Genomic DNA, 22,775 nt, shown 5'->3' on the forward strand with positions numbered 1-22,775 from the left:
CCTGCGTCTTTTTTTCATGATAATACAATAACTTATGTCTTAAATTCCTGCACAGTATTTATTGTATTGATAGTCAATATTTATTTAATCAATTTTCACTTAAAGGACATTTCGTTTCTATTCTTTACTGTTATAAACAACACAGCTGAGACCATCCTGCACACTTGGCACTTGTCCCAGTAGCTCCTTGGATAAAGTTCCAAAACGAAAACTGCTGGATCAAACGGCATGTAAAATTTTATCTGCCGCCCGATTGGCCTGAAGGAACAGTACCCAGCTATGCTCTTAGTAAGACTTAGTTTCAAAAGTCCAAAAGGGACTGTCTCCTTCACCGATCTGATGGTAACCTGCAGGTTACAAGGAAACACCTACCAAGTACCTTTACAAGCTAAACCCGGAACTGGAAGTGAAACCTTCGGGGCAGAACTCAGCTGGGTCCAGCCGCGGGGAACGCCAGGCATCAGTTGGGGTGCACTCCCTGCTCAAAAATTCGCGCCTGGCGCGCTCGGGTCTGGAACTGTGGTCCCCTCACGCGCCAGACGACTCCCCTCCGCGCTCAGCCAAAATAGTCCCTTCAAGACACACGTGTGTAAACATATAAATAAAGCAAACAAGTAGGAAGCCCAGGAGGCGGGCGCGGAGCTTCCTGCTGGGGAGCTGGGAGCAGAGCCGCCTGCCCGGCCTCCAGCCCCGCCCAGCATCCAGCCCGCCCCCTGCCCCCCTGCCCCCCGCCCCGAGAGCGCCCCCGCCGGCTCCCCGCCCTCCCGGCTTCCCCGGACGCCGGCCAGGACCCCGAGGACAGCAAGAAGAGTGGCGGCTAGACAGGACACCCCGGGGACCGGGAAAGTCGGGGACTCCGAAGCCCCCGCTGCTTCGCTCCCGCTCGCCCCTGCGACCTCGGGCCCAGCGCCCACGCCAGGTGAAGCCGACATTGTCACTGTTCTGGGAAGAGTAGTCGGCCCCCAGTTATATGGTTTGAGAAGACTCATGGCCGCCTAGAGCAGCCAGCAGGTCCCATGGTGTAATGGTTAGCACTCTGGACTTTGAATCCAGCGATCCGAGTTCAAATCTCGGTGGGACCTCTCAGGATCTTTTGGTTCTCCAACTCCTGTTTTGGGGGGCTGCTGGCGGCCACGGCCACCTCAGGCTGCGCCGTACTCTCAGTGACCTGCCGGTCCTCAGTTTAGGGTCCCTCCCCTTCTCTCAAGATGTTTTCTTTTTCTGAGCTTGCCTAAGGGTCCCAGTGCGCATGCGTAAGAGTCGGGGCGGAAAAGCAACGTCTGTCCCTGGGAGACCGACACACGGTTACTTTCCCCGGGAGGGGACAGCCGGAGGGGCCGGACCTACCCGGGGATCCTGCTTCGGGTGGCCTACAGCGGCAGTTTTGGGACTGGGAGACCCCCCTCCCCCCAAAGCTGCCGGGAATCTTTCTTCCTATTGGCCAGTGTGCAGAGTGTGATGCATTTCTGTTGTATAAACCGGGGCCATCGGGTCCCGCCGGGCGAACTGGCCCCGCCGAGCCGAGCCGAGCCGAGGGGCGCGGGAAGGAATGCCGGGCTGGGGAGGGAGGTGAGGGTTTGGCGGTCAGTCCGGCTGTGAATCGGTCTGATACGGAAGTGTGTGTGTGTGTGTGTGTGTGTGTGTGTGTCAGTTTTGGTTGTCCGTTATTCAGGCAGTGGACAGTGAGGTTTTCTGTCGTTTTCCTTTAGATTCTTAAAAAAAAATTTTTTTTCCAATTACAGTTTACATTCCATTTTATTTTGTATTAGTTTCAGGTGCAGAGCATAGTGTTTAGAGTTACAAGTGTCGCTTCCTCCTGGTATTTCTAGTACCCAGCTGGCACCATGCACAGTTATTACAATATTGTTGACTATATTTCCTATACCACACACGCTGTGTCTTTCAATCAGGAAAAAACAAAACAAAACCCACACACACAAAAAAAACTCTTTCGTTAATTGTGCCCGTTCTTCAGTCTGTCTCAGCGGGTCAGAACATCTCTGCTGTTTCTCATCTTATCCATGCATTATTTCTCCCGAGAGGAGGGTAGGGATCTGAACAGGGTTTACCAACAGGATTGAGCAAAATCTCTCTATTGACGAATCTGTCCTGGATCCAGGTTTTTGGTGCTGACCAGGCCCAGGTGATTTGCAGGAAAGGATGCACCTCCGGCAGGGGAAAGACGTGCATGTAGTGTTGTTTTCTTTGGCTTGGTATCGATCTGGCTTTTGAGAGCTGTCTGTCCCTCTAGGATAAGTGACGAGGGCCCGATGACGCATTTGTGATCTCCCTACAGAGTGATTGGCACTGTGGTTATTCATTCCCACCCCTTGGGAAAATGCCATGGTAACAGAGAGGATCCTGGCACTGCTCTGAATCTCTCCCATGAGCTACCTCTCTGCACCCCACCCCATCCCATCCCACTCACTCCTTAAAGATTCAGATTCAAATGGATTTGTGTGTATGAGCCATCTCAGCCTCAAAAGTACATAGGCGTAAGGTGGGAGAACTTGCTCTATCAGATATTGAAGCTTATTGTCAACTATAAACTATAGGGATTGAGACGGTGTGACACTGGTGCAAGGTTACTGGTGCAGACATACCAATGGAACAGGAGAGAGAGCCCAGATGCAGCCCCACACGTTCTTGGACAAGTGATATATGACAAAGGTAGCACAATAGGGAAGTGGGGAAAAGGACCGACTTTTCAATACATTATTCTGGGACCATGGGTGTCATATGGAAAAATATGAAATCAAATTCCTCCCAACTTACACTAAGCAGGGCAATACCTTCCGTGTGAACTGTAGACCTTTGAAAGGAAAAGCAATAAAGCTTTTGGAAAACAATATAGGAGAATGTTTTCATGACATCAGAGTAGGGAAAATCTTAAGACAGAAGATTCTGAAATTTTGATATATGTCATCATCCTATCTAATAAAGAGGGAATATGCTAATTGACCATCACTCTGTCACTAAGATGGCTGCACCCACAGCTGAGGCCAAGTTCCCATAAGGAGCCTTAACGAGCAATCAGCAGGGACCTGAGGCTACGCCCGCCCCCGCCCCCTTGGGGCTTGACAGGGACCTCAGGCTGCTCCCCCCACCCTGGCACCGGGCCAGGGGACCTGAGGCTGCGACCCCTGCCTAGCTGGGCTTGACAGCAGACCTCAGGCCATGCCCCCTACCCAGCAGGGCTTGACGGGGGACCTGAGGCTGTGCCCCCCTCCCAGTGCTGGGCCAGGGCACCTGAGGCTGTGCCCCCTCCCGCCTGGCGGGGCTTGACGGGGGACCTCAGGCCATGCCCACCACCCAGCGGGGCTTGACAGGGGATCTCAGGCCGTGTCCCCTATCTGGCGGAGCTTGATGGAGGACCTCAAGGCACGCCCCCCCAGCCCGGTCTGGGCTGAGGGACCTCAGGCCACGCCCCCCATCCTGGCGCCGGGCCAGGGGACCTGAGGCTACGCCCCCTGCCTGGCAAGGCTTGACAAGAGTGGGCCTGGCCAGGTCTGGATCTAGCCCAATGGAGGGGGGAGCAGCTGGGTCTGGGTCTCATGCGATTTTGAGGCACATGTGGGTGGGCGGGGACTTGACTCTGGGTCCTGTGGTGTGCCCCAGACTCTGACAGGAGGAAGGTTTTCATATACATTTTACCAATTTTCTTTCATCTCTGACACTTCTATTATAGAGAAAGGGCAAATAGCAATATTAAATTGTTTCCTCTAATTAATCCCCTTTTCATGTGCACGAATTTCGTGCACCGGGTCACTAGTCTATATCAGTGGTAGGCAAACTCATTAGTCAACAGAGCCAAATATCAACAGTACAACGATTGAAATTTCTTTTGAGAGCCAAATTTTTTAAACTTAAACTTCTTCTAATGCCACTTCTTCAAAATAGACTCGCCCAGGCCGTGGTATTTTGTGGAAGAGCCACACTCAAGGGGCCAAAGAGCCGCATGTGGCTCACGAGCTGCGGTTTGCTGACCACAGGTCTATATATATCAGGGTCCTCAAACTACGGCCTGCGGGCCACATGCGGCCCACTGGGTGCCACTGCCTGTCCTGCTTAGCAGCCGACTCGTCCCGGGGCCTGCAGTGCGCATAGGAATTTGTTCATAGTTTTTTTTTTTTAAACTATAGTCCAGCCCTCCAACAGTCTGAGGGACAGTGAACTGGCCCCCTGTTTAAAAAGTTTGAGGACCCCTGAAAAGCTTAAGCAACCATTACGACTGGTCACTATGATATGCACTGACCACCAGGGGGCAGACACTCAATGCAGGAGCTGCCCCCTGGTGGTCAGTGCACTCCCACAGCCAACCTCCCACAGCTGACCAACCTCCCGCAGTCCCTCTCCCAGGCCAGCCCCGATGGCCCCAATCGCAGGCCAGGCTGAGGGACCCCACCCATGCACAAATTCGTGCACCAGGCCTCTAGTAATATTATATGTTCTTCTTATCAAAGACCCCAATAAGGAAGTGAAAAGATAAGCCACAGGCCCTAGCCGATTTGGCTCAATGGATACAGCGTTGGCCCACAGACTGAAGGGTTGTGGGTTCGATTTCGTTCAAGGGCACGTACCTAGGTTGCAGGCTCAATCCCAGGCCCTGGTCAGGGCAAGTACAGGAGGCAACCAATCCATGTGTTTCTCCCACATCGATGTTTCTCTGTCTCTCTTCCTCCCTTCCATTCTCTCTAAAAAAATCAATGGAAAAATATCCTCCGGTGAGGATTAACTAACTAACTAAATAAATAACTAAATAAATAAAATGGGTAAAAAAAAAAGGTAAGCCACAGAGAGGGACCCAGGATAAATATCCTTTACTCTGAGCCAGCCTGATGCATTTGGAGGATCGGGCTCCATTCCAGGCATCACACAGAGACACTGATAAATTTCATCCTGCCACTAACTTCTGGGTGCAGTTGGGTACGAAAGTTAAATGTTCAGAAGTTCTAACATTTTTCCATGCGAGGTGATGGATGTGTTAACTAAACTTGTCATGGTAATCATTATCATTTATACAGCCATCTGTCAATTATATCTCAATAAGGCTAGAGAAAATTAAAAATAAATATTCTGAGCCTTATCTGTAAAAGGACAATTATGGCGCCTTTTGAATAGCAGTGTTGCAAGGATCAGTAAAATAGTCATTGAAAAGTCCTTTTCTCTGCGTCCGATCCACAGTTGGCTCAGTATTGGTAACTGCTAGAAAGACAACCAAAATAGCGGAGTCTAAGGAAGCTCAGATTCTTGAGAAAAGGACACATGTTCACATGGGGAAGAAAACGCACTTGGAGGGGTGCCACAGAGGCAGAGGAGAACTTCTGGGTGGATGTCAGAGAGACAAACAGGAAGAACTTTCTAACGATTTGAGCTGTCCATCAACAGAACAGGCTTGAGAAATTCTGAGCTTCTGATGCCTGGAAGTCTGCTGGGGGGTCTCCAAGGTCTTTGCTACTTGGGGGTGTAGGAAGGTTTCTGCACTGAAATGGAAGTTGGGGACTCCACAGATGGCTTGCCTTCTGCTCTGAGATTTGATTCTCTGTGAATCCTCACCTATACTCAGGATTTGACTCACGCCCACTCAAGACCTTTCTCATCATTTATCCAGTGGCTTTCACCTTTTTTTTTTTTTTTAATATTTTATTGATTTTTCACAGAGAGGAAGGGAGAGGGAGAGGGATAGAGAGCTAGAAACATTGATGAGAGAGAAACATCGATCAGCTGCCTCCTGCACACCCCCTACTGGGGATGTGCCCGCAACCAAGGTACATGCCCTTGACCGGAATCGAACCCGGGACCCTTCAGTCCACAGGCCGACGCTCTATCCACTGAGCCAAACCAGTTTCGGCGGCTTTCACCTTTTTTTTTGTTTGTTTATTCATTTGTTTCTACCAAGATCCTCGGTAAGATATCTGTTTACATCACAATCCAGTACACACATACACAAAACTGAAACAAAAGTTTAAGAAATAAACTGACCGGTGTGGCTCTGTGGTTGAGCATGGACCTATGAACCAGAAGGTCACAGTTTGATTCCTGGGCAAGGGCATATCCCTGGATTTCCGGCTCAGTACCCAGTGTGGGGCATGCAGGAGGCAGCCAATCAATGATTCTCTCTCATCATTGATGTCTCTCTCTCTCCCTCTCCCTTCTTCTCTGTAATCAATAAAAAATATATATTTTTAAAAAGTTTAAGAAACAGTATTCACCTTTACTACATGTACACTCATATTATTTTTTCCTTTTTAAAAGTTGGTTACAATCTACTAAGTTGATTTCATAACTCACTAATGGTACTTAACTGACAGTAAAACACTTAAGAGCTTGCCACCGCCCCTCCTGTCCCTCCCTCCCCTCCTAGCTGCAGCCTCTCTGAAACCCCCTCCACATTTCCTTCTGTTCCATCCCCAGTAGCTCAGGGTAGAACCTCTCGTCCTCCCCAACAACAGTTCCCTTGAAGGAACTGCCCCCAAGAGCAGCGTTTTCCAGAAGATGGCGCCTGCAGTATGTTGTCCCTGAGCAGAGTCACCCACAGAGGGCAAAGCCCCGGGACCACCCCGGAAGCCAGGTCTGTCTCTTTCCTCATTCTGTGACTGAGAGAAGGTGGAAATTCACTGACTCTCGGGTCGTCCTAGGAGAGTAGGTTCTGGGGGAGGAGCGGGGCTGAGGAGGAACAGGGGGTCAGGGCGAGGGGCTCTGTAGCATCAGTTTATCATACAAGTGCCTTTCTCCTTGCAGGGGTTTTTGTCCTCAGAGACGCCTTTGAGAAGAGGGTGGTTTCCTGCTTGGGCCTCCACATAATCTTTGATTTCCTTTCCTGTCTTGGAAATCTGTGAGAAAGTAAAGCAAGGTTCCAACCTTGTTTATTGCTCAGGATCCATGACTCGGTCAGTCTCCAAAAAATAGGCTCTGGACGGGATAGAGATAGAGGCCAGAGAGAAGAATGATGAAAGGGACAGACAGGTGTGAGGGGAGCGGCAGTTCCTTTTCCAGAACCACAAAGCCTGACTTACCTGCAAGGGATGCTGGCCCAGAGACAGGGCTGGGCAGGCACTGAGGGTCTATCCCAGGGGTGGGCAAACTTTTTGACTCGAGGGCCACAATGGGTTCTTAAACTGGACCGGAGGGCCGGAACAAAAGCATGGATGGAGTGTTTGTGTGAACTAATATAAATTCAAAGTAAAGGAGCGGAGGGGAGAGCAAGAGAACCCTCCGCTCTTTCGGCTCCGGATAGAACAGCCGAACGGGCCGGATCCGGCCCGCGGGCCGTAGTTTGCCCACGGCTGGTCTATCCTGTGCATCTCCATGGGGTCAAACCCCAGCCTCCTTACCCCATCCCAGAGGCACCTCCTGCTCCTTCCACTGCCCTGGAGAGGTCCCACCACCCCATTGTCCATCACTCCCTCCTTCAGGTCCCAGCTCCATGAGAACTAGGAAGGGATGGAGAAGAGGGAGCAGGGAAGGGAAGAGGAGACTCACCGGAGCTCTCGGGTTCTTCATTTCCTTCTTCAGCTGCTCCACCTCCATCCTCAAGAGCTCCTTCTCGCTGAGCTCCTGGGCCATCCTGCCCTGGAGAGACCTGGTCCTGGAAAGGATTTTGCAGCCGGAATTGCAAATCCCCTGGGCTCCCCCAGCTCCCTCCTCTGTACTCTCTGCACCTCAACTTCTACCCTCTTCCCTGCCATGTCCCTCAGTTCGGGCCCCTCATTGCTCACCATTTCTTCACTGCATCCTCCCCACCCCACCTCTAGCACGAGTCTAGGCTCAGGGTGAGAGGATGATCCCAATCTGGTGGGGGAGGCACACTCTCTATCCTCAGGTAAGGACCTGTCTATGGAGGAAACAGGAGTCAGAGCATGGGGAAGGGAGATAAAAAGAGTTTCTTTCTGCCCTAGCTGGTTTGGCTCAGTGGACAGAGCATCGGCCTGCGGACTGAAGGGTCCCAGGTTCGATTCCAGTCAAGGGCACATGCCTGGGTTGTGGGCTCGATCCCCAGTATGGGGCGTGCAGAGGACAGCCAATCAATAATTCTCTCTCATCATTGATGTTTCTATCTCTCTCTCCCTTTCCCTTCCTCTCTGAAATAAAAAAAAAAAAAAAAAAAAAAAAAGAGCCGAAACCAGTTTGGCTCAGTTTGGCTCAGTGGATAGAGCATCGGCCTGCAGACTGAAAGGTCCCAGGTTCTATTCCGGTCAAGGGCATGTACCTTGGTTGCGGGCACATCCCCAGTAGGGGGTGTGCAGGAGGCAGCTGATTGATGTTTCTCTCTCATCTATGTTTCTAACTCTCTATCCCTCTCCCTCTCTGTAAAAAATCAATAAAATATATATATAAAAAAAGAGTCTCTTTCTGTGAGGGAGATTTGGAGATTTGGGGAGCAAAGTATTGCTGCACATACTCCACAGGTAGAAGTTTTAAGGAAACTCCAGGTCCTGTCAGGGAGAGGGAACCCTAGTGGTTAGGAGAATGGCTCTGGAGCCTGTTAGACTCCAGCTCTGATCCCAGCTCTGCTGCTTCCAAGCTGTGAGGCCTTAGGCAAGTCACTCAACCTTCCTGAGTCTTAGTTTCCCCATCTGCAAAATGGGTATAATAATAGTACCTACCTTATACAAGTATTGTGAGTACTAAAAAATAATGCATTTAAAGTATCTTAATACATTGCCTGGCACATAACGAACACAATACGTTTATTATCATTACATTATTACCATCAACATCATCATGACACAGTTATCAGAAAGGCCTGTCAGGTGCCTAACTTCAGTAATTCTAAGACTAGATCCCAGTCCACTACAACCTCAGCCCCTCTCACCTGCCAGGAAAGAGCGTGCACGTCAAGTCACTTGTGCCCAACCCAGACAAGACGGTGTCTGAGCCACCCGCTTCTCACCAGCGGCAAGTCTTTGGATAAAGCAGATGGTCTGGAAGCCCGAACCTCTGATGCCTAAGCTGATCATAGGCTCAAGGTTCTAAGCCCATCCATGGGCCTGAGCCGCCAAGCTCTCAGTGCCACCAGGGCCGACTCCCTGCCCCCTGCATAAGCTCCACCCCTGTAGGGGCCCCCTGGCTTAGAGCCTATTTCCCCACAATTTCACTTTATAAGCTTCTCCCAGCTCACTCATCATCCACTCATGCAATAACGTATTCACGTAGGATGCTGTGTCAACTAGCGCTAGGGGCCATGGCCACCTCTAACACCCATTTCCAGGCCTCTTTGCCTCCATGCCTCCCTGAGCCTGGGTGTGGGTCTCCCTCAGCACAGGGCAGAGGGCAGAGGGCATGTATCCTGATCTTTCTCTTGGTCTCCTCCCAGGACCACCCAAGGTGACAGACACTGAGCTCCCGCTCAGGCTGATGCCTGTCCGATGACAAGGGGACCCTCCGGAGGAGCAGATGTTAGGGGACAACATGGTCAGTGAGCGATCTTCTTTTTCTCCTGCCTCTAGGATGACAGGCTGGGTGCGGAGAGGGGCCGGGAGGAGGCTCGGGATCCATCCTAGCTTCCCCTGCTCCAGGATTTCTAAGAATGAGACCAGGACAGGACCCTGGAGGTCATCTCGCCAACTCGCTGTTATCGCAGGAAATAGAGCGCCTACCTCGGCGGCCAGCTCAGTGCTCTAGCCGCCGCCGCCGCTCCCTAAACCCGAGCAGTTCATCAGGACCTTGAACCTGGCGCTTCTCAAAGCCAGGTCCTTCCTGTTGTCTAACCTGAGTCCCTCACACTACACTTGGTCCATTGCACCTCATCCTGCCTCCATCGAGCACCGCGTCGTCATCGCATGGAGCCCTGCAGAGGCTTGAAAACACTTCACAGGGGACTCTGGCTGTATCCTCCTGCTGTCCCGTCGGATTCTTCTTACTGCTGCATTGTCTGTCTTTCATTGTTGCTGCTCCGCCACCCTACAGGCCCCCCCCCCCCACCCGCACGACTGGTCTCCATATCCTCCCCACCCTCCACTCTGCTGTCCCTTGGTGACTCATCCCTGGGCTTCCCAAGGAAGCCCCCACCCTCTGCCCTTTCCTCCCCATCCATGAGTGGAAACTCTGTCTCCACGCACCCCCCTCAGCAGGCCACCCCCCTTCCTCCGCCATCAAACCCGCCCCCCCCACCCCCAACAGTTTCCTCTCCAGGCCCAGGGAGCAATCACAGACGCCCCGACCTTGACTTCCTCTGCTGGGAGAGGCTGGGAGGCTGGGCCCCCAGAGGGACCATTGGCTGTCCCCTTCCTCTGGGCTGGGCACAGAGAGGCGCGGGCCCAGGGAGCAGGCACCGACTTCCTCTTGTCCCGGAATGAGCATGCCTGCCCTTTGCAAGCAGGTTTCGGGGCTCTCACGAAGAGGAAACCAAAAGCGGTGAGAGAGAGGGGCGGCAGAGCGGCCAATCAAGGGAAGGGTGAGGCACAAAACCAGTCGCTCCGTGGGGAGCAGGCAGAGCTGGGGCGATGGCAGAGCTGCAGCAGCTGCAGGAGTTCGAGATCCCCACGGGCCGGGAGGCTCTGCGGGGCAACCACAGCGCCCTGCTGCGAGTGGCCGATTACTGCGAAGATAACTACGCACAGGTAGGCAGAGCGGGCGGCCCAACAGCCCAGTCCTTAGAGGGGCCCTAGGCAAGGCCATCCCCAGGGCAAGGCCATGGGCACCATCCTGACAGGTGCTTGTCCTGGGCTTCGGCTGAGAAATCCTCCCGCTCCAGGCCTCAGCTTCAACCCAGTCCCCCAAACTTCAGCTGTGACCCTGTGCTACCCAAGCCCCCACTGTGCCCCTTTTCTCTCCCAAAGCCTCAGGTGTCCGGGCGCACTGCTCCATCACTCTCAGCCTCACCCTGGGTTCATCTCCCTCCCAGCCTCTCAGGCTCGTCCTCACACACACGTTGGTGCCATTTGTCCTTGTCAGGCTGGCTCTAGGCGAGACTTCCGAAGGACTTCCCAAGCATTGTGGTGGGCTTGAGATGGACCAGGGAGAGCGGGAGAGCAGCGAGATGAGGTCGGGTTCAAGAGAGGGGTCTGGCCCTAGCCGGCTTGGCTCAGTGGATAGAGCGTCAGTCTGCGGACTGAAGGGTCCCAGGTTCGATTCCGGCCAAGGGCACATGCCTGGGTTGCGGGCTTGATTCCCAATGGGGGGCGTGCAGGAGGCAGCCAATCAATGATTCTCTCTCATCATTGGATGTTTCTATCTCTCTCTCCTTCTCCTTTCTTCTCTGAAATCAATAAAAAAATATATATTAAAAAAAAAAAAAAGAGAGAGAGAGGGGTCTGACACAGGCCAGGGGGTGACCACAGGACTGTAGGGAGCAGCCTACCAGCCAAAGATGAGGAGATAGTGGCATCGTAGAGCAGTTTTCTAAACTGTGTGGTGGTCCCAGGATAAAGCAGATGGTCTGAGCGTGTGGACTCCTGGGTCAAGGGAAGAGGAAGGAGAAAGACTGAATGACAGCACCTCTGTTATTTCATGAGCCCTGGTGACCACCTGTGAGACAGCCTTACAGGGAGGCAAGGGGACCTGCTTAAGGCCCCACAACTTGGAAACAGAAGAGCCCAGGCCTCCTGATTCGGAAGCCGAGCTCCCCACCTTCCCGCCTCCCTGACGTGTTGTATGACTTTAAGACGATTTATCTGCATTCTCTGTCCTCAGTTTCCTCTGCTCCCTTAAAGGCTACAGACTAATCCTTTTATCCCTTCAGCAAAACTTCATTTTTCTAACCTGTTCTTCTTAAAAAATATATATTTTATTGACTTTTTACAGTGAGGAAGGGAGAGGGAGAGAGAGTTAGAAACATCGATGAGAGAGAAACATCAATCAGCTGCCTCCTGCACACCCCCTACTGGGGATGTGCCTGCAACCAAGGTACATGCCCTTGACCGGAATCGAACTTGGGACCCTTGAGTCCACAGGCCGATGCTCTATCCACTGAGCCAAACCAGTTAGGACCTAACCTGTTCTGATCAAACTGTGAGAGGAGGCACAGGGACTCCCAGATTAATAAGAGCATTGAAAAATAATAAAAGGAGCAAGTGCTTATGGGAAAAAGAGAGTCAATGAGCCTGGCCAGTGTTGCTAAACGGTTGAGCATCAACCCATGAGCCAAGAGGTCACTGGTTGGATTTCTGGTCAGGGCATATGCCTGGGTTTCAGGCTCGATCCCCAGTGAGGGATGGATGTGCAAGAGGCAGCCGATTGATGATGTTTCTCATCAATGTTTCTATCTCCCTATCCCTTTCCCTTCCTCTTCCTAAAAATCAATAAGACATATTTTTAAAAAGAGAGAGAGTCAATGATAATAATAGTTAAAACCCTCAGCCCCCTTACTTTGGGCAAATGGGTTGCTTCCTTTAGTCCTCACCCCAGTCCTGTGAGGGGAGAACCACTCCCACTTCACAACCAGAGGCCGAGGTCCAGAAAGGTTAACTCACTTTCCCAAGGTTTCCAAGATAGGGCCAGAACCTGGATTCAAACCCGTACCTCTGACCCCAGGTGTCATTTCTGACTGCGTAGGTGTTGATCGGCCTGTAAACCAGCCCCGTTCCCCTAGCACTGCAGGCACGCTGCTCCTGATGACCAGGATGGAAGTATTCCTGCCATCAGTTCTGCACATCAGAAAGCACGTTCCCCTTAACTCCATACAATGTGATAATGTGTTGGAGCATTTAGTCCAGTGCCTGCCCCTTAAACGGGCCAGGATACATGGCAGCGGTTACTATTATTATCACCATCATCTTCATCATCATCATCTTATTCATGAGAAGGACGAGAGACACAAGTAGATAACAAAAAAGTCAAGTCCAGTGAGGTGGAGCAGCCCTTGTAAAACACTCCGGGGACAGGAAGCTCTGACCCAGGTCGGCATTCCTGGACTCCTGCTTCCTTCAGGCAGAACTCTAACCACGAGACCACAGAACCAATTCCCGTTTCTGGCCTCTCTGAGGATTTTTGTCTGAAGAGCAAACGCCTGAGAAGGGTATGGATGACTTCTTAGAACTGCTTTTTAACAAGGCCTGGTTCCCAGGCCCTCTGTCCTCCCCAGCCCTCACCCTCTACCACAAGCAGGTGTCAGGAAACCCTTGGGGAATGGGGTCAACTGCAGAGTTCTCTGTCAGGGTCCAGGGAGTTTACAGACAGGGTAATTTGCATAAGAAATAAGAAGTCAGTCATGAAGATAGGTCCCAAACCCTTGACCTCCAGACCTGACTTTGGTCTAAGGTCCAGGGGTTAGTAGGCATCCAGGCTCTAGCCTGCCAGAGCTGGGACCAAGCAGACATTTTTCCTATTTAGGATGATAGAAAAAAATCCAGTGATAAATTCCACATCCCAGTCCAGGGAGGGAACAGTACAGGAGAGCTGAGCGAACAAATTTGGGTGGAGACCAAAGGAGTAGTTCCTGATCCCCCTGGGCCTTCATTTCCTCACCTATTAAAGGGAGGTCTTGAACTAGAACAAGACCTGTTATTCTTTGTGGTTTTAACATCCTGGGTTAGCCTGGCCAGTGTGGCTCAGTTGGTTGAAGCGTCGTCCTATACACCGAAAGGTAGCAGGTTTGATCCCTGGTCAGGCATATACCTGGTTGCAGATTTCCCTTTCTCTCTCTCTCTCCCTCTCTCTGAAACAAACAACAAACTTTCAACAAACAAACAAACTTATCTTCGGTTAAGGATTAAAAAAATCCTTGATTGCTTTTGGTTGCATATGCTAATGAAATGTAAATTAAATTACTTGCAAATGAGGATCTCCTAACTGATGTTGGAACAGAAAGGCAGGAGGGACTCCTGAGAGGAGTAACACAGGAGGGGCAGCTCAGAAGATTCTGGGTCTGCCCTTTGGCTCCAGGCTAACTCAAGCTACATTGGAGGCACCCAGATCTCTCTCTCTCTCTCTCTTTTTTTTAAAATATATTTTATTGATTTTTTACAGAGAGGAAGGGAGAAGAATAGAGAGTTAGAAACATCGATGAGAGAGAAACATCGATCAGCTGCCTCCTGCACACCTCCTACTGGGGATGTGCCCGCAACCAGGGTACATGCCCTTGACCAGCATCGAACCCGGGACCCTTCAGTCCGCAGGCCGACGCTCTATCCACTGAGCCAAACCGGCTAGGGCACCCAGATCTCTCTGAGCACCCAGTTCTGGTAGGTTCCAGGTGTGTTCTCCACTGACTGGCCTTGAGGAGCACCTGAGTGCTGAGACCCCACGGTGCAGCCTTGTCTGCCCTGGACTTACCTCCCCATCCCCACAAAGGTACAGGCTAGAATGCAGCAACTCCATGACCCATCAGAGATGAGGAAGCTGACTGGGGAACCAAAAGACCACAGAAGTTTTGTCCCAATCACCACAGTGGGATCTGGAACTGAAAAAAATCTCTCTTCTGTCTCAAGCCACTCCCTGCCCACCCCTTCACCACTGACTGGCAGTGTGACCCTGCTCAGCCCCTGGCACAGTGCCTGGAATACAGTGGGAAGATGCCCAGCAAGTATTTGGGTTTACATTAAATCCATTAATTAATTCAGAAATGCATATTTATTATCGTCTGTGTCGGGGACACTATACCAAGACGGGATAGAGAATAAAACAGAAAAGCTCCTTGCCCTCACTGTGCTTACATTTTAGTGTGTGTCTGTGTGTGCGCACGCGCATCTGTGTAGTAGATATAAAATAAATATATAAATAATTGCTGATAGTGCTAAGTGCTTTGTTTTTTTTTTTTTTTTTTAAATATATTTTATTGATATTTCACAGAGAGGAAGGGAGAGGGATAGAGAGCTAGAAACATCGATGAGAGAGAAACATCGATCAGCTGCCTCCTGCACACCTCCCACTGAGGATGTGCCCGCAACCAAGGTACATGCCCTTGACCGGAATCGAACCCGGGACCTTTCAGTCCGCAGGCCGATGCTCTATCCACTGAGCCAAACCGGTTTCGGCAGTGCTAAGTGCTTTGAAGAAAAGAGAACAGGGTAAATATGTTTGTTGAAACAGAAGTGGGCTGGGGAAAATCATAGGGTGGTGAGGGAAGGTGTCTCTGAGGAGCTGAGACTTAACAATAAGAAGGTTTCTAGAAATAAGTACAAGTCAAAGACCCTGAGGTAGAAACAATCTTAGCTTGATCAGGAACAGAAACCCATGGCCAATGTGGCGGGAGGGGGGTAAGCGAGAGAGGGAGTGGTAGGGAATGAGGGTGAAGAGAAAACAGGACCCAGCCTTGTGGCTGTCCTACGTAGGCCATAGTTAGTTAGTAGTTTGCATTTCATCCTCCATGTACTGGAAACTGTTGGAAGGAAGGAATGAATGAAGTAACTATCTTTGGGCCTCAATTTCCTTATCTATAAAATGGACCAAATCAATGTCCCCCAAACACCCACCTGCAGAAGAGTACAAGAGTCCCCTGGGGAGCTTTTAAAGGCACAGACTCACCAGCCTCACTCCCACAGGATCCCAGTTAGAAGGTCTGGGATGAGGGCCTGACCTTCCCAGAAGGTCAGGCGGGTTTTAAGTTTGAGATCTCCTCCAATCAGTATTGCCTTTCCCTCTCTTTTCTACTATTTACCCTTTACCCCCACCTCCCAAGAGGTCCTCAAAAAGGTGGTAGGGTTAATATTCAGGTTGACTATTTGAGAAGGGGTATCTTTCTCTTCCCTTGCCTCCATTCCCTGGGGCTACAGACTTGCTTTTCTGATGTTCCCTGAGTCCACCTACTGTAACATCATTCTTCTGGAAAACACTTAAAACACCTAAGGGCTGTTGCTTTTCCCAAATGAAGCCCCACCTTCCCTATACCCTCTCCCATCCCACCTGTCCAGCAAAGAAGTGGGAGGTGCTGGCCTCCAACCAGGGCTGTATGTATTTCAGGCCACAGACAAGCGGAAGGCACTGGAGGAGACCATGGCCTTTACCACCCAGGCGCTGGCCAGCGTGGCCTACCAGGTGGGCAACCTGGCCGGGAACACCTTGCGAATGTTGGACCTGCAGGCAGTCGCTCTGCGACAGGTGGAAGCCCGTGTAAGCACACTGGGCCAGGTAAGGAATGTGGGAAGGCTTCTTGCATCATCCCCCTGGTCTTCAGCCCCACTAGGGCATTTTCTCCAGTAATATTTCTTTGCTGCCTTTTTCCACATCCAAATGCCTGACTTTGTCACAGAAGCTTGGCAATTCCCAAGCGATTTGAGTCTCCTTATCTTTGTGCCTGTGTCGGCACTGGGCCTTGCTGCCCCATCAGACTAGGTACTCCCTGAAGGCAAAGCTCTTTCCTTCTCTGACTTCTAACCTGCAGGTTCTACCAATCACGGTGGTTGTGTAGTCCAGGAAAGAGGCAAAATGGACCCTGTTTCCATCTAAACATGGGAAATCCTATCTAATAAAAGAGCAATATGCAAATTAACAATCACTCCACTACACCCAAAAGCCATGCCCACCAGCCAATCAGGAGTGAGTATGCAAATTAACCCAACCAAGATGGCTGCAGCCACAGAGATAGCAGGAGGCTTGGGTTTCCCCTGCAATGGAGGAAGCCAAGCTTTCCACACACCCTGGCAGGCCCAGGCCTCCACTCAAGGCTACGAAGTTTCAATTATAGAAGATAAATAAATCCCAACAAAAATGGCAGCAGCCACGGAGCTGGAGAGAGCAGGAGGCTTGAGTTGCCCCCGGCGATGGAGGAAGCCAAGCTTTCTGCCTGCCCTGGCCTGCCTTGGCCTCTGCTTAAGGCTACAAAGTTTCAATTACAGAAGATAAGTAAATCCCAACAAAAATGGCTACAGCCACAGAGCAAGCAGGAGGCTTGGCTCTGCTCAAGCTACAAAGTTTCAATTATAGAAGATAAATAAATCCCAGATACCAGGGCCTCTGCTTGGGTCTCCAGGGCCCATGGCTGGCCTGCAAACCACCACAGGCCCCTCGCCCAGGCCGTCCCATGCCCCAAGGGAACCCTCACCCTGATCCGGGACACCCTTCAGGGCAAACCAGCTGGCCCCCACCCATGCACCAGGCCTCTATCCTATCTAATAAAAGAGTAATATGCAAATTGACCACCACTCCAACACAAAAGATGGCTGCCCCCATGTGGACACAAAATGGCCACCACAAGATGGCCAGCAGGGGAGGGCAGTTGGGAGGGACCAGGCCTGCAAGGGAGGGCAGTTGTGGGCAATCAGGCCAGCAGGGGAGGGCAGTTGGGAGGGACCAGACCTGCAAGGGAGGGCAGTTGTGGGCGGATCAGGCCAGCAGGGGAGGGCAGTTGGGAGGGACCAGGCCTGCAGGGGAGAGCAGTTGGGGGGGACCCAGGCCTGCAGGGGAAGGCAGTTAGGGGCAAACAGGCTGGCAGGGGAGCAGTTAGGCATCAATCAGGCTGGCAGGCAGAAGCGGTTAGGGGCAATTAGGAAGGCGAGCAGTTGGGAGCCAGCAGTCCTGGATTGTGAGAGGGATGTCCGACTGCCCGTTTAGGCCCGATCCTAAACGGGCAGTCGGACATCCCTCGAGGGGTCCCAGATTGGAGAGGGTGCAGGCTGGGCTGAGGGACACTCCCCCCTGTGCACGAATTTTGTGCACTGGGCCTCTAGTCTATATAATAAAAGCCTAAGCAACCATTATGGCGGAACGACCAGAATGACCGGTCGCTATAATGCGCACTGACCACTAGGGGGCAGGCACTCAACACAGGAGCTGACCCCTGGTGGTCAGTGGGCTCCCACAGGGGGAGTGCCGCTCAGCCAGAAGCTGGGCTCATTGCTGGCGAGTGCAGCAGCGGTGGCAGAAGCCTCTCTCCCGCCTTCGCAGCGGCGCTAAGGAGCAGTGAGCCGAGGAGTAGGGAGCAGAGAGCAGGTGGGCGGTAAGGACTGAAGGGTCCCAGACTGTGAGAGGGTGCAGGCCTGGCTGAGGGACCCTCCCCCCAGTAACTTAATAAATGTCCTAGACCCGTGGTTGGCAAAACTGTGGCTCACGAGCCACATGGGGCTCTGGGGCTCTTTGGCCCCTTGAGTGTGGCTCTTCCACAAAATACCACGGCCTGGGCAAGTCTATTTTGAAGAAGTGGCGTTAGAAGAAGTTTAAATTTAAAAAATTTGGCTCTCAAAAGAAATTTCCATCGTTGTACTGTTGATATTTGGCTCTGTTGACTAATGAGTTTGCCGACCACTGGCCTAGACCCAGAGTGCTTGCTTGGCAAGGTCATCTTCAGTTCTGGAAGCACTGCCACTGCCCTAGTGTTCCCTGCCCACCTATCACCGCCCCCCCCCTTCCTTCCTGGATCCTTGGCTGAGGAGCTAATTGCCCCATAAACCACATGCACAGATTCAATTACACATCAGCCTGGCCTGTGCAGCAGCCCCGTGTTCAGTGTGGGGGTGTCTTCATCCCGGCAGAGGGGACTTCCTACCCTCTCAGTGCTGTAGGTTTCTCCACAAAACATCCCAAGAGAAATTAATTCACTTATGTGTCCCTCAAAAGGGAGAGCTGACCCTGCCACAACTCTCAGCCACCTCCACGTTCTCCCTCTCTGCTCCCAAGCCAGCCCAGTCTCTCCCCGACACCCCCAGGGATGCGGTCTTCTTTTCCTCTGGTTCCTGCTCAGCTAATAATAACCCCCATTCTCTTCCACCAGGAAGTTACTCCAAAGTGGCTCCATCCTCCCAGGGCAACGCTTCCCAAATGCTGTGTGGCCTTGGGGACAAAGCTCACTCTTTCTCTGGACCTCACCACTTCCCTACCCCCACCCCAAAGTCTCTAGCCTCTTCCTCCCTTAAGGGGAAGGGTGCTGTAGAGTCCCCCCTCCCACCACTGTCACCTCAAATCCTGTCACACAGATGGTGAACATGCATATGGAGAAGGTGGCCCGGAGGGAGATCGGCACCTTGGCCACTGTCCAGCGGCTGCACCCCAGCCAGAAAGTCATCGCCCCCGAGAGCCTACCTCCCCTGACGCCCTACTTCAGGAAACCCCTCAACTTCGGTTGCCTGGATGACATTGGCCATGGGATCAAGGTAGAGACAGGGTCCCTCCTCTTTCTCCACAACCTCCCCCCGCCTCTTCTGCCTCTCGGCTCCCTTCTCTCCAGGCCCCACGTCTCTTCCACATCCATGTTCCCGTCCCCACTTCCTGAAGCCAACCCCCTCCTTACAAACCCTCCATGACCGGCCTTCACCCTGTACTCAGATGATCTGCTGAGACTGACATTTGAGCTGTGGTGCTGGCATGTGTGAAGGGCGAGAGGAGGAAGGGCGGTTGTCGGGGTGTGCATGAGAATGGCTCCCCAGCCGCATGAGAACAGCAACTTCCTCTGTCTGGAGGTTTGAGGTCACGGCACTGAGAAGTCACCCCAGAGCCACTCTTGGTCGAGAAGGGGCAGGGATGCAGCCACTCAAAGGGGCCAATGGTGAAGACAGGGGAGCAGGACTCTGGCATTTTCTTCTCGGCCCAACTACTGAGAGGGAGCAGAGGACACCCCCCCTACCCCATTCGATCAATTCCTGGCCCCACACTCCAACATTCCAGGTTAGATGAAAGCCCCTCTGTATCTAAATGGTTCCTCCTCCTCCCATATCCTTAACATACCTGCCCTCCAAAAGGGGGAACTAAATCTCTCCTGCAGGCACCAGGCCTCCCCACCTGCTGTCCAACTTAAATGCTTTAGGTTTCGGCTCAGGTCCCTGTGTCTTGACCCCAGTGAAGTAGAGAAGCAGATGTCACTCCCTGTGTACCCTCTCCTGGGGAAACCCTATCGGAATAGAGGGGCTCTCCTGTGTGGGCTTGCACCTGGTCATGGGTACACTCCACTCTACATGTTCTGCTCCTCTCTGCCCTGAACCCCCCAGAGCCAGTGCCACAGGCCTGCCCGGTGGGACTTTTCTAAGCGTGACGGTCCCCTGCTTTCCCACGCCTTCCTCAGCCCCACGCCGAGGTTGGGGTCTCTGAGTTAGGAACCACCAGGCTGGTCGCTGAGACGCTGCGGGAGGGGGTGAGGTGGGCCCCTCGGCCGCGGAGGCCGTGCAGAGGAAGTGGCCTTCAGACTGTCTGTGCTCTGAGGTTTCCGTGGGGCTGCGGCAGACTTGGCGCCCAGGCCGTGAGCAAGAGGGGGTGGGGTGGGCTGAGAGGGGGCTGGGAAGTGGAAGTGGGAACTTGCAGGGCCTCGCTCTTCCTCCCAGTCCTTGTCCGCCCCTCTCCCCTCTCCCCTCCCCTCTCTCCCCGGTGGGATGAGGGAGCTGGAGGTGGGGGTGGGGGGAGACTCAGTGTCAGCCCCGCCCCGTTTCCACCGCAGGATCTGAGCACCCAGCTGTCGAGGACCGGGACCCTGTCTCGAAAGAGCATCAAGGCGCCTGCCACACCCACCTCTGCGACTCTGGGGTGAGGCCTCCTAAGACGAAAACCGGCCTCACATGATCCCCCCTCCCGTCCAGGCCCAACTTCCTCCTCCGCTGGCCGCCCCCTCCTCCCCGCACCTGACCACACCCTCCCCCCCTTCTCCCCCCAGGCGCGCGCCAAGGATCCCTGAGCCCGTGCAGCTCCCGGTGGTGCCCGACGGCAAACTCTCCGCCGCCTCATCCGCCTCTTCCCTGGCCTCTGCTGGGTGAGCCCCCCAAGCCCAAGCCGGAGTGGCTGTGGTGGGAGTTGAGGGGGGCCTCCTGCCAGCTGTCACGATGACTACTGGGGTCATAGGGGCGGGGCCATTTGGGGAAGGGGTCCCCCAAACTAAATGACCCTGCTTTCTCTGATCTCCAGCAGTGCTGAAGGTATCGGCGGGGCCTCCACGACCAAGGGGCAGGCAGCACCCCCGCCCCCTCCTCTTCCCAGCTCCATGGCCCCACCCCCTCCACCAGCCTCCCACATTGGCCTGCTGCCCCCTCCAGGTAAGGGACTCTGCCCTCTCCTCCTAGCTCAACTGTGGGGTCTCTGTCTCACCTCCCAGTACCCCTCCCCACCCCTCTTGGATCTAACCCGGCCCACCTCAGTGAAAGGAGAAAGGAGGCAGAGGAGGTGAACTAACTTCGGGCCTGCTTTATACCAGGGAAGCTTCTCATCCATTTTCTCACTTAAATCTAACCCTAAGAGGATACTCACACCCCCATTTAACAGACGAAGCTGAGGGTGAAAGGTTAGGTGACTTGCCCAATCGTTACCCGCTAAACGGCAGTCTGACTACCCTATATGGTGCAGAGGTCCAGTGTTTACTGAGCATCTGCTCTTGGGCTGGAGGCATTGTGGGAGGACCAGGATGGGCAAGGGCTGGAGGAAGATTTCATAAAAATGGGCAGATCCCGGTGCCCTACTCTTGAACAGCAGTTTCCTGGGGTGAGTGGAGGGGGTTCCCTGGGCCACACTGCAGACTTTTTCCCTCCCAGCCCCAGAGCTGCCCCCGCCCCTGGACCTGCCCCCTCCTCCAATCCTGGATGTAGATGACTTGGAACTACCACCTCCGCCTCCCCCAGGCTTTGAGCCAGAAGAGCCTACCTGGGTCCCTGCTTCATACTTGGAGAAAGGTAGGTAAGGTACCTTTCTGGGCCTGAAGGACACCAGGTCCCACCACCAGAGGTGCCATGCTACCCCAGATGCATTCTGGGCTTACTGTCAATCCTCCCCACACCCCCTATTTCCTGGCGAACTGAGCAAGTGTTTTCCCAGTCGTTCAGAACCAAGCTGGGAAGGCAGTAGCTGGCCTGGTATTGTGTACTGAGCGGGGGAAGGGTTCGGTCCCCAGGGCTTGGGAGAAGGCACCTCTCGCCCCACCGCTTGCACCCTTCTCCCCAGCGTGCTCCCTAGAATCATGCAGGCCCCTGTATCGCCACGGCTGGGCAGGAGGCACTTCTCAGGGCACCCTGTCCTTCGCCCTGCAGTGGTGACACTGTACCCGTACACTGGCCAGAAGGACAACGAGCTCTCCTTCTCGGAGGGCACTGTCATCTGCATCACCCGCCGCCACTCCGACGGCTGGTGTGAGGGTGTCACCGCGGAGGGGACCGGATTCTTCCCGGGTAACTACGTGGCGCCCAGCTGCTGACAGACAAGCTGGGGCTCTTCTCCGAGTGAACTTCGAGCCCCAAGCAAAAGCCAGCTCCAGCGTCAAGCAAGGCTGGACTAGAGGAGGTGTCCAGAGGCCTGCTGCAGACAGGAAAGAACTGGAAGCCAAGGGGTTTGGTGATCCTGTCCACACAGAGGACCCTATCCCATGGAGGGTGGGGTCTCCCGCTGCAAGTGGCAACTTTGAACAGAACTCTGATGAACCGCCGAAACCGGTTTGGCTCAGTGGATAGAGCATCGCCTACGACTGAAGGGTCCCGGGTTCGATTCCGGTCAAGGGCATGTACCTTGGTTGCAGGTACATCCCCAGTGGGAGGTGTGGAGGAGGCAGCTGATCGATGTTTCTCTCTCATCGATGTTTCTAGCTCTCTATCCCTCTCCCTTCCTCTCTGTAAAATATCAATAAAATAAAAATAAAAATAAAACTCTGATGAACTGATGACTGCCCTGGAGGGCTTGTGGGGAGGGGAGGAGTAGAGAGAAGGGACTAAAAGGCATTTCAGTTCTAAGACTCCTAATTATTGAGCCCCCTCTGCCTGCTCCTAGGAACAGTCTGTCACACATCTCCTCGACCTTCATTAAATGCCCTCTATACTGGACCCCCTGATGCCCTGCCTGCACCCTGTTCTTTTGCCTGTTGTGTATTCAGCCTTGGTTCCTCAAGCTGGGCCCTCCGCGAAGAGTGGGGACCAACCCCTTACATAAGTGGGGCTCCCTAAGAGCAGAGACCACCTTACCCTCCCCCTCCCCCCTCCGATTGCAGCGCCAGAGATCTCAGT

The 22,775-nt window shown here is 53.2% G+C and overlaps 2 protein-coding genes across 3 annotated transcripts; one reads left to right on the forward strand and one right to left on the reverse strand.

Moving 5' to 3' along the window:
* Nucleotides 1-778: 778 nt before the first annotated feature.
* Nucleotides 779-22,406, forward strand: ABI3 (ABI family member 3). 2 transcript variants are annotated; one of them, XM_080682180.1, is made up of 8 exons: nt 779-919; nt 15,841-16,008; nt 18,789-18,965; nt 20,240-20,325; nt 20,453-20,548; nt 20,701-20,828; nt 21,321-21,458; nt 21,813-22,406. In XM_080682180.1, exons 2-8 carry the CDS (start codon nt 15,874-15,876, stop codon nt 21,974-21,976), a joined length of 924 nt encoding a protein of 307 aa, XP_080538306.1. In that variant the 5' UTR covers nt 779-919; nt 15,841-15,873; the 3' UTR covers nt 21,977-22,406. The 2 variants fall into 2 exon arrangements, with proteins under 2 accessions (XP_080538306.1, XP_080538305.1); XM_080682179.1 differs by lacking the exon at nt 779-919 and adding an exon at nt 10,242-10,562.
* GNGT2 (G protein subunit gamma transducin 2) lies at nt 6,708-7,566 on the reverse strand (the record flags this gene model as incomplete). Its single annotated transcript, XM_080682181.1, has 2 exons — nt 6,708-6,833; nt 7,483-7,566. The coding sequence occupies 2 exons, from the start codon at nt 7,564-7,566 to the stop codon at nt 6,708-6,710; spliced, it is 210 nt and encodes a 69-aa protein (XP_080538307.1).
* Nucleotides 22,407-22,775: the final 369 nt, after the last annotated feature.

The sequence above is a fragment of the Plecotus auritus genome (assembly GCF_963455305.1).
Source record: "Plecotus auritus genome assembly, chromosome: 7".
NCBI lineage: Eukaryota > Metazoa > Chordata > Mammalia > Chiroptera > Vespertilionidae > Plecotus > Plecotus auritus.

What these genes read in the sequence shown, in the direction of transcription:
- ABI3 (XM_080682179.1), top strand. Translation starts at nt 10,446, where the DNA reads ATGGCAGAGCTGCAGCAGCTGCAGGAGTTCGAGATCCCCACGGGCCGG. An exon ending in TGGCCTGCTGCCCCCTCCAG is followed by an intron (nt 20,829 to 21,320) that starts GTAAGGGACTCT and finishes TTTCCCTCCCAG; the next exon opens with CCCCAGAGCTGCCCCCGCCC. An exon ending in TGCTTCATACTTGGAGAAAG is followed by an intron (nt 21,459 to 21,812) that starts GTAGGTAAGGTA and finishes TTCGCCCTGCAG; the next exon opens with TGGTGACACTGTACCCGTAC.